Source organism: Physeter macrocephalus, chromosome 14 (assembly GCF_002837175.3).
Source record: "Physeter macrocephalus isolate SW-GA chromosome 14, ASM283717v5, whole genome shotgun sequence".
In the NCBI taxonomy this organism is placed as follows: Eukaryota; Metazoa; Chordata; class Mammalia; order Artiodactyla; family Physeteridae; genus Physeter; species Physeter macrocephalus.
This window is the reverse complement of record NC_041227.1, coordinates 29550165-29563664: the sequence shown is the minus strand read 5'-3', so window position 1 is coordinate 29563664 and position 13500 is coordinate 29550165. Positions and strand designations below refer to the sequence as shown.

Genomic DNA, 13500 nt, shown 5'->3' with positions numbered 1-13500 from the left:
CCGTGAGCCATGGCGGCTGGGCCTGCGCGTCCGGAGCCTGTGCTCCGCAACGGGAGAGGCCACAGCAGAGGGAGGCCTGCATACCACCAAAAAAAAAACAAAAAAAACAAAAAAAACAAAAAAACAACCCAATCAAAAAATGGGCAGAAGACCTAAATAGCCATTTCTCCAAAGAACACATACAGATGGCCAACAGGCACATGAAAAGATGATCAACATCGCTAATTATTAGAGAAACGCAAATCAAAACTACAATGAGGTATCACCTCACACCACTCAGAATGGCCATCATCAAAAAGTCTAAACATAATAAATGCTGGAGAGGGTATGGAGAAAAGGGAACCCTCCTACACTGTTGGTGGGAATGTAAACTGGTGCAGCCACTATGGAGAACAGTATAGAGGGCCGCGGCGGAGGGAGGCCCGCATACCACAAAAAAAAAAAAAAAAAAAAAAAAAAAAAAAACTCTAACTCGAAAAGATACATGCAACCCAATGTTCACTGCAGCACTATTTACAATAGCCAACACGTGGAAGCAACCTAAATGTCTGTTGACAGATGAATAGATAAAGAAGATGTGGTATTTATATACAATGGAATATTAATCACCATAAAAAAGAATGAAATAATGCCATTTTCAACAAAATGAATGGACCGATTATCATACTAAGTGAAATAAGACAGAAAAAGAAAGACAAATATCATATGATATCACTTATATGTGGAATCTAAAAAAATAATATAAATAATATAAATGAACTTATTTACAAAGCAGAAATTGACTCACAGACACAGAAAACAAACTTATGGCTACCAAAAGAGAAGGGAGGAGAGGAGGGATAAATTAGGAGTTTGGGATTAACAGATACACACTACCATATATAAAATAAACAACAAGGACCTACTGTATAGCACAGGGAACTCTATTTCATATTTTCTAATAACCTATAATGGAAAAGAATGTAAAAAACAATACATAGGGACTTCCCTGGTGGCGCAGTAGTTAAGAATCCGCCTGCCAATGCAGGGGACACGGGTTCGAGCCCTGGTCCGGGAAGATCCCACATGCTGCAGAGCAACTAAGCCCATGCGCCACAACTACTGAGACTGCGCTCTAGAGCCCACAAGCCACAACTACTGAGCCCGTGTGCTGCAGCTACTGAAGCCCGCGTACCTAGAGCCCGTGCTCCACAACAAGAGAAGCCACTGCAATTGGAAGCCCACGCACCGCAACAAAGAGTAGCCCCCACTCGTCACAACTAGAGAAAGCCCGCATGCAGCAACAAAGACCCAACGCAGCCAAATAATAAATAAAAGTAAATTAATTTTAAAAAAGAAAACAGTATAGATATATGAATCACTTTGCTGTATACCTGAAACTAACAGAACATTGTAAATCAACTATATTTCAATTATAAAAAAAAAAAAAGGCAAGCTATCAGACCATGCATGGTAGCATTACAGCCACGTAGCAATATGCACAGGAGGGATATGCATTTGAACAATGGTTGTTTCTCTGAAGGATGGGATTGTAGGTGGATTTCATTCTCATTTGCGCACATTCCTGTGATTTCTACAATAAATACATGCCTGATGAAGTATTGAAATGGGGAAGATCTAAAATGGATTTTGAGAATATAGGACTTAAATAGGTCGAGGTGGAAAGAGGGGTGACAGAAAATGAGCACATTTCCTAGGGTTGGAAATAGCAAGAGCCAAGATCCATGTCACAGAGGCTCCAAGCAGGAAAAGGGGCTGGTTAAGAAACAAGGCCATAAAGGACCAAATTTAAGAGATCTGAAACAGGGGCCATAAAAATTTTTTTCCCTTCTGTAACTCATAGGGTAGTTTCAGAACTGTACAAAGAAAGGTCAGGTGGACTAAAAGGGGCTGAGGACAAATCCTGAAGACAGGGAGCTCAATTAGAAGGATTTATAACAGTTCAGGCATCAAGTCCTAAACTATATGAAATATGCCAAAGCAATAGATAAGGAATCCAGGTGTTATCTGATGAGAACCTGTGACCTGGACTGGATGACGGAGCAGAGACACAGGGACTAATGGATTTCAAGCTGGAGCAGAGCAGACGGGAGGAGGAAGGTCAACGTCTAAAATAAGAAAAGTCAAATTTGAGACAAACTAAATTTGTGTTGACTGAGGGACGTATACCTAGGAATTTCCTGCAGATCACCGAAACCACAGGACTAGCAGGACACAGACTGTGGGGACAAGGCTCTGAGAGTCGTCCACTGAGGGATCCAGGTCAATGACAGATATCCTCTCAACATCTCACCCAAGAGCAGAGAATGTTGCCAGTAAATCCCAGGTCTCAAGGGCTCTTTCAAAAACGCTGCAAAGTCTTCACAGAGAAGCCCCAGGCTGGCCCTGTGTTGACTCTAATATAAAAGAGCTGCTGCCAAAGGGCAACAAATCCAAAGGACAGTTCAGGTCCTTTTGCACCAGCAGCAGGTGCTCGCTCGTGAGCACTCTGGCAGGGGTGTGCTGCTGCTGGGGAGGAGAACCAGGGAGGCAGCAAGGAGGCGTTCACAGTGTACACTCTGCACCTTTCAAATTCTGAACCACACACACACTGTCTAGGCAAACTAACAAAGTTTAACGTTCTTTAAAAGGTCACCCAACTGAGTGGGCCCTATGCCATCCCCACTGATGAGGCAAACAGCACAAGAACAAAGATCATGGACTGGCAGGGCAAGCTGCCTAATGGGGACCAGGTCTGCCCTGGTTGGTGCCACACCACTGCCCCAACCAAGTAACTACTGCATGGCAAGGCCTGGAAGGCAGGAACTCAGCCCAACCCCAGGAACAAATCAGTATTCTTCCAAGGAGAGCCTGGCAAAATTAACAGTCAAGAGTCTCTTTTCCAAACCAGAGGCAGTCTGTAAGTGAAAGGCTGTGCTCTGTCACCCCCAGCAGCCTCCAGCACCAGTCAGGAAGGCTGGGGAGGCTGTCATAGCACAGGGAGCAGGTTAAGAAGCTGTGTGCAGGAGAGTTACTCAGCAAGCTCTCTGCAAAACTAACGAATTCAATACACTTCACCTGTGTGGATCCCAGGAAAGACAGAAGAGTGCACAAATCAGAAATAGTGATGCACATTTTTTTCAAACAGTTTAAAGGGTGATTATTTGCACTGTGAAATTAGTTAGGAGAGTCATTTCAACAGTTTCCTAGATGCATTCAAAATTACATGATTTCTTGAAATCGGTGGAGAAAGAATGGATTATATGGAGCCAAAATTGTTATAAAATCCTGGACACTTTCCTCATGAGCACAGACACCAGCCCTCCCTCAGAGCTACTGAGACTGTATACAGCAGACCTTGGATTCAGTGAATGTTCTAAAGAGAAAATGTGTTAAATACTGAATGAATGATCATCGCTAGAACAAACAGTTCTAATACTTAGAGCCATCAACCAGAAAGCATTTATTCCGAGCAGCCTCATATGCATCTCAGAGTGAGGAACTGACACCTTGCTGGGAGTTTCTTTCAAGGATACTTGAGTGCCTGCTCCCAGGGATGGACTTAAAATATATAAATCACCACTTTTCCAATGACCAGGAAAACCAGACCTAGTCAACTTTTTCTACCAAAAAAAAGTTTTCTCAGATTGTCAACATTTATATATATATATTTTTTTTTTTGACATTTTGAAAGATTTTGCTATTTTTCTGATTTTGTAGCCACATAAGAAAGATAGGTGATATTTGGGCTTTTTTTTTTTAATCAAAGTCAATCAATGCAGAAGCGTTTAAGGTCTGTAAATTAAGTTTGTACCCTAGAAGGCAACATTATGCAACATGAGTAAAAAGGAATCAGAAAACCTTCATACTATTAACCACTCTGCACCTAAAGAGCTGTGTGACCTTGAACAAGTAACACTCTAGGCTTCCGGCAACCTCTGCAACCCCTAAAATCCCTTCTAGTTCTAACATCTGATGAGAGCAATTTAATATTTTTTAAAAATGTTAAATGCTAATGAAATATCATAAATTTATGCAAACACAAAACATTTTAAACAAAATTAGCTTTTTGAAAAAAACTAATTTTAAGTAGTCATAAATCGGAAAGTAAGTTTTTAAAATAAAATTATACTGTTTGATCAACATAAATAAGCTTAACTTATTTAAGCTTATTTAAGCTTAACTTATTTATAAGTTTAACTTATAACTTAAAATACTGGGTTATAGGACAAATCAATCTTTCCTCTTCTCTTCCTATTTAAGTCTGGGAGCCATAGTCAAGGTTTACTGATTTTTCAATACCCAAATTATTTCTGTGTAAAAAAAGCTTTAAAGCATAAAGCATTTCTCCTACATCGAAGTAGTCATAGCTCTGAAAATGATTTTATTATTTCAGTAGTTCACTCTTAAAGTCTATCAGAAAACCACGTTTAATTATTCACCGCTGTTCTAAAATATGCTATAAAGGGAAGACAATTGCATGCAGCAATGTTCCTTCTACAGCTAAAGTCTGACTGCGATTGAGCACTGAAAAATTCAGTAAGAAAATGAACTGAAAAGACGGGTCATAGAAGGCCAAGCTTTGTCTATAAAACTTTCTTTAAAAGGTGATAAATAGGAAAAGACTACTCTAAACACTTATAACTTGAAGATTTAATCATCTTCCAAGAGTGGAAGGTGAATATTACAGGGTTTTTTCCCTATAAAACTATATTTCAACCAGAAACAACAATAGCTAACACATTATCACAATGTGACAATTCCTGTTCCACATACTTAACGTGCATACTCATTTAATCCACATGAATATCCTCTGAAGCATATGCTACTTTTTATCACCCTCATTTTAGAGATGGACAAGCTGAGACTTTCATACAAGTGATTTGCTCAAAGTTACACAGCTGGTAAGTGGCAGAGTCCAGGCTCAAGATAGATCTAGGTGACTCTTAAATCCCTGCTCTTAAAACCATCAGTCTTCAGTTAAAATTTAAACTCACCTTTCTAAATGATGTCTCTATTTCCTCACTAAACTGGTTTCATTGACCTAGAAAAGAAGCCTTGAAATGAGTAAAGCTCTAGTTTAAATAGCACTCCAGCATCTAAGTACAGCAGAAAACCCCAGAACCTTCATTCTAACCTCCAAAACAAAGTCTCCTAAAATGCCAACCCAATCATAAATTTTAAGATGCCAATCTTTTGGCCCACATTTCATTCTTGTCTTTCCTAAGCACCACTGGAAAAACATGGATTGGTGAGAGGAAGACCACTTCCAAAGCTCAAATTCCAAGTTTCTTAGTTTGGCAACAATACTGTGCTTTGGGAATTTAAAATTATAAGCACAGTTCCCAGAGGAAAACGTTTCCTTTATTAGCAATTGGCTTTGACAATTCCATTCTAGGATGCTAAATATAACAAAATACCTTCTGACTTTTATAATAAACACATTCCCCAGATTATTTTGAAACGACTGTCTGCTTATTTGTAAGACACTTTGCCACAATAGTTAAGCAACTGAAACATTTTTTTAAATCTTTCAAATTTGTTCCAGTTCTTTTAATGAATTGACCTAATACTGTTTTCTGAATTCTTCTACTATGAAATAAGAAAGTTCCCATTTCACCATTTATTTCCCTAAAAAGATATCCTTGTTTTATTATTTCTAATTTTCTTAAATTTTAACCCAAGAATATCAGCAAAGCCAGAATCATGGAAGTTTGAAATCCCATGCATGATAATCAGAAATATTGAGCAATGGAGCAACTGTCTTGTTCTGGGCTAATGGACTACATTAGGCTTTTAACAGAAGGCAAGGAGGTGCTGTGTTTGTGGAGCAACAAGCACTTAGTGAACCTCAAAGCCCCAGGCATTCTGTCATCATAGAAGCAGTTTAAGTGCAGTTGTAAAAAATTAAGGTACCTTTAGCTGGATAGTTCCTCATATCCTCCCTACCTACAACAGGGGATGGGAAAGTACTTAAGAAGCAACTGGCACTTTTGTCTGGGAGATGGATCCAAGTAGTTAGGTGGGGAGGGTAGAAACTTTGTTTCACCTCGTAACCTCATGGTTTTTGGGTATGTGGCTTTGCTTGTTTTTACCACGAAGTAAGTCTAATTATTACAAACAGCTTTTCAAAAATACAACCCACTAGGTATCATGCCTTCTTTTTTTCTCCCTCTTCTCACACCTTCTAAAACCACAAAGTCCCATTAACATCAAGTCTGATCTCTCACCCTTAAACAGGGCTACACAGCCTCCAAATATCTGTAAACTCCCCAACAGGCATATGCAGTGTGGCAACAGAGCTCTTCCAGGCCCAGCTAGGGTATTTAATGGGAAGATTAGAAATTTCAAAGTACCTTGTCTCTGTAAGCGACTCCTAAACTTGCACCCAAGCCCTAAATTTTCTCCAAAACATATTGTAAAAATCAGTATGGAGAGTTCTCCTTGGGTGATCCACTGTCATAACCAACACAATTGTTTAAAATCCCATTATCTTTCACCCAAAACATTCCTTCCAGTATAACTGCTTTTGACACCCTGACACCTAATCTTGTGCCTTCTTCCTTCCTGATATCTCCCTAATGTTCCTTTCCTCCAGTTACCAAAAACGGAAAGCTACATAAATGGGTGCTGTGGGCCTGGTGTAGAGCAACAGGGATTGGTGGGAACAGCTTTTCCTCAGTTCCAGCCAAAAGTTAATCAGGTGGGAATGTGATGGCAGATCTTCCAATGATCCAAAAATTTAGGCAATAAATTCAGATTGTTGGGAGAAATATTCTGGTTTTTAAAGCCACACAGGGACCAAAGAAAACAACTGCAGGTCACCTGTTGGCAACCCGCGAGTCAGCCAGTCTGTTTCATTCTGGTCCATGCTCCCTCAGTCCAGTCTACACATCACTCAGATCAGTTTACCAAATAACACTGCTCCTGACCACTGCTAACTCCAGGCTCGAAATACTACCACTAAGTTTATGCTGTCATTCAACGTCCACATAATGACTCCTCACCTTCCTCAACTCCCTTACACAAACCTTTCACTTCAACCAATTAAGTCTACTCCCCTCATCTCTCAACCCCAACCAGCTACGTCCCTGCCAAGATGGCCTCTGTTCTACCCTCCTCCTCTACCCCATCAACGCCCACATCTGAAGCAGGAAACAAGCCCATCTTTGGGGAATATACCTTCCAACACCTGCTGACTACATGAATTAAGAGACTTCTCTGCTTAAAGCCAACAGATTTAACTTTCGAGAAGGGGTTTAAATCTCCTAACAGACAAATCACATGGCCTTGTCTTGTTACACCTCCAGCCCCCAAATAACATTTTAAAGAAGATCAGAGAGGCTAAGTCACGCTCAGAGGTGTCTTTCCGGGGTCTCGACGTCTTCACACCCAAGAAGGCCTCGGGGAGGTGGACTGGCGTAGGACCCCGCAACCAGCCCTGCGAGGGCTGCAGACGTGCGCAACCCTCGCGCTCTCCTTTCTGCGCCCCGGAGATACCACCCCCAACTGGACCCCACAGCCATGTCCCCGGGACCCCGACCTGCTGAACCCTGCCGCGAGCTCCGCGGGGCCCAGCACCCGAGGACCCTTCCCGCCGACCAGGCCCGGGGCCGCCGACGGCCGCGCAGAAGAGTCAGATGGCAAGACGACCCCTCTGCGCGCGCCCTCGCACGGACCTCCGGGAGACTACGCTGCCCCGGCCGCGCCCACTCGATGCTGCCGCTACCTTGTCCTCGGGCGGTGCGTCCGGCTCGCGGGCCATCCTCTGCCTTAGCTCCGTCATGCTGGAAACACCAGCGCTTCGTCGCTGCAGCCGAGTGGCGCAGCCGCCGGGGCCGGCAGCTCAGCGCGGACGCGCGCGGACTCTGCTCGGCCAGCCCCGCGTCGCCTAAGCAGCGCGCAGCTTCGCAGCGGCTCCTGGCCCCACCGCTGCCCGGCCGCCACCCCTGGAACTTGGCCCCGCCCGGTGCAGCCACCACCCTTTCACCCGGGCAGAGCGCGACTAGCCTCCTCCAGCCCAGGTCCACCAACTCCTTTTCTCGGGAGGGCCCCGAACGAGCGCGCACGCGCACCGCTGCCATCACGGCCCCGTAGATACACCAATGGCGGGAATCTGTCAGGGAGGCGGGGCGGGGGCGGGGCAAGCGGAGAGGAGTGGAGAGGCGTGCATTGGATAGCACCATGAGAGGGCTGGAAAAGGCGTGCGTTTCTGAGGGAGACTAGTCAATGGAAGCTCGGGAACTGGACCCCGGGGTTTTAGAGATAACAGGTTGCTGGGGGCCATGGGCTGCAGCCCCGAGGCTCCAGTCGGCCTAGTGCTTGCTGCCTTCGGCTTCTTGTCTTCAATAGCCAGGGCTCTTCTCTCTCACTGATAAGTAGACGCTTGTTAGGCCCTGAGCGGAAAGGCCTGGGGAACCCACCTGTGTAAAAGGAGGAGATTACGTGATAAGGAAGTGAAAGCCAAACTTAAGTCTGCGTTGCTTTGCCAAGTTATCTTCTATTTAGTGAGCGTTAATTATGTGCTGGGCACTGAACTATGTAATCTCTTTAATGTATCTAATTTAATCTGTACAACGCTTGGAAGTGGATATGATTTTCATTTTGCGGCTAGGGTCTTCCACGGTTATTCAGCTTTCTTTTCTCTCTTCTGGACTATTGAAGGATGTTTTTTGGACAGGAATGCTGCCTGCTTTGTTCGCAGCCCGATCTCCTATTTACCTGACACATCCCAAGTACCTACTTAATAGATTTAAAGTTTCTCCTGAAAGAAAATGATTTAACCAAGGTCTCATGGCTAGAAAGTGCCCACTAAGAATACGAACACAGATCTGTTACCAACGCCCTCTTTAACATACTCCTGGCCTTCCTCTCAGCATTGCCTTCAGCAGTTCCTGTTCGCTGCCTTTAAGTGATGTAAAACAAGTATAAAATGGGGCCTCTTCCCTTAAGCATATTGTAATTTAACAAGGATAGAAATTTGCACACATAGGAGTTGCAATTTTGTGTTAGCAATTTTGACCTGAACTGTGAGGTTTGGGGAAAGTAGTGAGAATTCTGAAAAGGGTGTTATATTTTCTTGATTTCTATAAAAGTATATTCCCAAGTGCCTATAACACTGCTTCAAAGTGACAGTAAAATAGGTATAGAGGAACACTGAACTCAAGGTATGCTTTGTTCCCTATTAACGTACAAATACTTGGTTTTTTTAGAGAAACAGACCACTCCCTTCAGGCCATAATTTATTTAGAGAAAGCTGTGCTCTTTTGTTTTATTTTGTCTTTTGTTTTAATCTTATTTATAAAAGTAAATAACATGGGACTTCCCTGGTGGTCCAGTGAGTAAGACTCCAGCTCCCAACGCAGGGGACCTGGGTTCGATCCCTGGTGGGGAACTAGATCCCGCATACATGCCACAACTAAGAAGTCCGCATGCCGCAACTATGAGCCTGTATGCCGCAATGAAGATCCCGCGTGCCGCAACTAAGACCCGGCACAGCCAAAATAAATATTTTTTAAAAAGTAAAAAATAAATTATTTGTAAAAAGTAAATAACATGCTGATGGTAATTTTAAAACTCTTTTAATCTGTTGGAGACTGTGTGACCACCATTTTGACTAATGTCAGTGATCACCTCTTGAACTAAAGACCAGACACTTCTTGGGTAAATTAAGCAAGGTTTATTATCTAAAGGATCTAGAAGGATGTCAACACAAAGACAGTCACAAGGTCATCCTTTAAGACAGGTGGAAGTATTAGTAACCAGATTCTCACCTTTACGGAACATAATTGTGAAAGGTCACATCCAAGTAAGCATCACATCAGTCCTCCTGGAACCTCAGCTGTTTGCTTTGAAACACAGCCTAACTGGAGAACCAGTGCACGTAGATCAGAGTTTCAGAACGCACAGTATAATTACTAGGGTAGATAACTCCCTACAGTTTGGCCCAAACAAACTTCTTATCTGTCATACTCAGCCCTCCCAAGCTAATGGAGCTCAGACCAGGTACAATTCTGAAGTCAGTACTGTGGTAAACAGGGATCAGATATTCAGACCTCTGGAAGTCATGTTAACAGATCTTTAGGCAAGCTTTAGAGCCTCTCCCTCAACTGTAGGAAGAAATTAAAAGTAAAAAATTTCCCTCACCTCCAGCCCAAAGAAGAATTTTGTTCTTTTACATTACGTTACACCTCCTCCTCTACCCCTGATTTTTCCCTTCAATAGAAATACCTCATAATAATAGAATACTTCATAATAGCTCTTTCCTCTAGGGTCATTTCTTCCAGGCTTGTGACATATCTTGTATATGGTGATTCTTTTCATTGTACTCCTTCTATTGCACTCCTACCATTATATTTAGATTATTATAGGTAACTAGCATGAGATTTTTAGTCCCCCAGAGTGTGCAGGCTGACTGCAAGCTCAGCATAAGTGGTCAGGTATTGCTATAATTATTATCATTCTATAATAAAAACACCTCCCACCTTCTTGATAATTTGAAAACTGCATTGGTACAAGTGAAAAGAAAATTCTTCAGTTCCCCGAATAGTGTTTTTCCTCTCTTAGAGGGGAAGAACTGTCAATAAATGAATTATTTAAACAATACATTAAAAAAAAATTGTCCATAAACAAAAACAGACTTGATCTGCTCTTTTTCTTGTCCTTCATATTTTCTTTCTAGATCTTATCTTGACAAGTGTTCTGAGAAAGCTAAAACTTCTTATTCAGTTTAATGAGATGACATGCAAAATGGAATTGAGAATGGGCTAGGCAGAACTAACATCTTAAAGTTTCAAAAATGCAAATCCTGCATTCCCACAAACTTGTAGACCTATTAGATTATTAGACAGTCCATCTAAACTATTAATTTCAGTCTTCTCTCTGACAAAGTGTAGGTCTTACTTTTTCAAACCAATAGTCTATATGGAGGTGCAGGTGGCTTTAAGCATAATATTCATCAATTGATCACACATGCTGAAACGGTACTTTTCAGTCCTAATTATTTATTAGAATTACCGAGGGAGCTTCTAAAAATGCCAATGGAGGGCCCATCCTAGACCAACTAAATAAGAATCTCTAGAGATGGAACCTAGAGGAAATAGGCTTGTTTCTTTCCTTTGTTAAGCTCCCCAGATGAGTCTAATGTGCAGCCAGGAATGAGACTCAGTTTAATATGTGATATCACCTTGTAAAGAAATTTGCCAGAAATTATATTAAATAGTTCACAGCATTTTTCTCTCCCAGCATGCATTAACATTTTCTGACCAACAATATATGTTTGATGAAGAAATTGTGGGAAATGCAGAAAAGCATAACGAAAAATATTAAGATCATTTGTGGTAGCATCAGCCATAGATAATTACTGTTAATATCCATATTATTGCCTTTTTATTTTATTTTCTGTGCACTTACACTCAGATATAATAATTTTAGAAATTTGGGATACTATTGTTTATACTGTTTCATAACCCAACTTTTTAACATCAAATGCCCTTTGAGAATGGTACTTGAAAGGCTTTATAGTATTCCATCTTACAGATTTACCATAATTTACCTAACAAAGACCACATTGTTAGACCTCAAGATTATTTCCAATCTCAGGAGAATTGTTAATAATTCTATAAGAAACATTCTTAAACATGCCTCATCTTGGTAAGTAACTCTGATTACTTCTTTGGGAAAAAAAATCCTATAGATTGAATTTCTGTGTCAAAGACTAAATAAAAAATTCCAAGGATTTTCATACACATTTCCAAATTCCCACTGGAAAAATTATACCAATTTATACTCTCATCTTCAAGTCATTAAAGTGCCCACTTCCTTATATCCTTCCTAAGAAATGGGTGTTAACACAATTTTTTTTAATTTGCTAGATTAAAATTTTATCTCCCTTTAATTTATGTTTCTTTGCTTATTAATATGCTAACCATTTTTCATAACATTTACTAAGACTGGACCTTAGGCACTAGAAGCCAGGGACCTCTGGATTTTGTTTGGATACATAAAGTGCCTTTTTATTCAGTTTGAATTGGGTTCTCTGTTGTGGAAACAAAGTATATTAATCAACACAAGTTTTTAGGCACACTGAAGTTTTAAAATTTATGTAGTCATTCCTTACGTTTTATGGGTTTTTTCCTTTTATGTTTAGAAGCCCACAGCAAGATCTCTTAAATATTTACCAAAATATTCTTCCATTTCTTATTGGGTTTACATTTACTTGAATTTTAATTATTTAATCTATCTGGAAATTATTTCAGTAAACAGTTATTAGGGAGAGTCTAAATCTTTACTTTTTCCTAGAAGTTTAACGAATTGTTTGGTCATAATTTAATTCATTCTTTCTCTCACTGATTGAAATAGCACCTTTACTAGTTGTTAAAATAATTCTCTTAAAACAGAAATTGGGGACTTCCCTGGTGGTGCAGTGGTTAAGAATCCACCTGCCAATGCAGGGGACACGGGTTCGATCCCTGGCCCAGGAAGATTCCCACATGCCACGGAGCAAGTAAGCGTGCGTGCCACAACTACTGAAGCCTGTGCGCCTAGATCCTGTGCTCTGCAACAAGAGAAGCCGCTGTGATGAGAAGCCCGTGCACTGCAATGAAGAGTAGCCCCCACTCTCCGCAACTAGAGAAAGTCCATGAGCAGCAACAAAGACCCAACACAGCCATAAATAAATAAATAAATAAATAATTTTTTTTAAAAAAACAAATTGTCTCATGCCAAAGACCTTTTGATAACTTTCTTTTTCACTTAGAGAGGGCTTGTAAAGGGCTATAAGATCTCAGCCCTGCCTCTCTTTGCTACCTCACCTTGCACCACTCTCCCCATTGTGCAGTGTGTTCCGGACACATCAATCTTTGAGTCCTATTGTATGTCAATTACATCTCAATAAAACTGGGGAAAAATACTTATTAAAAAAAAAGCTTTGAATTTTAAAACAAACTACTACCTGAACACTTTCTAAACATGCTGTCCTTTTTAAACATGTTATTCTTTCAGCCTAGAATACTTTCTCCCACTCTCCAAACAGCTAGTTTCTCTGGTAAACTGCTACCTCCGCAGAAGGCCTTCCCTGACCACACGTCATAGCCATTCTTAAGTCATGGGTGGAGTTTAATTGCCATTTAAAATACCTTCAAATCACCACTTCGATTTGGCATTAAACCAAAATGTTATTATGTAAGCAGAAAGCACAAAAACAGAGTAGTAGAGTATACATTCGTTATTAGTGAAGCAAATGTTTCTCACTGGAGGAATGAATACATTCCACATTTTGCAAATGAACTGAGACACTAAAAGGACATGGAGGGACTTCCCTGGTGGTGCAGTGGTTAAGAATCTGCCTGCCAATGCAGGGGACATGGGTTCGAGCCCTGGTCTGGGAAGATCCCACATGCCGCAGAGCCACTAAGCCCATGTGCCACAACTACTGAGCCTGTGTGTCACGACTACTGAAGCCCGCACGCCTAGAGCCCACGCTCTGCAACAAGAGAAGCCACTGAAATGAGAAGCCTGAAC

The 13500-nt window shown here is 41.3% G+C and overlaps 1 protein-coding gene across 2 annotated transcripts in view; it reads right to left on the bottom strand.

The window, feature by feature from the left end:
• The window catches only part of CDS2 (CDP-diacylglycerol synthase 2), a 60059-nt gene extending 52024 nt beyond the window's left edge, over nt 1–8035 (bottom strand). Inside the window, exon 1 of one of the 2 annotated variants that reach the window (XM_007114706.2) lies at nt 7709–8035. In XM_007114706.2, coding sequence (XP_007114768.1) covers nt 7709–7765 — 57 coding nt within the window. In that variant the 5' untranslated portion in view covers nt 7766–8035. The remainder of the gene's footprint in view (nt 1–7708) is intronic. The other variant, XM_028498811.2, reaches the window with a different exon arrangement.
• Nucleotides 8036–13500: the final 5465 nt, after the last annotated feature.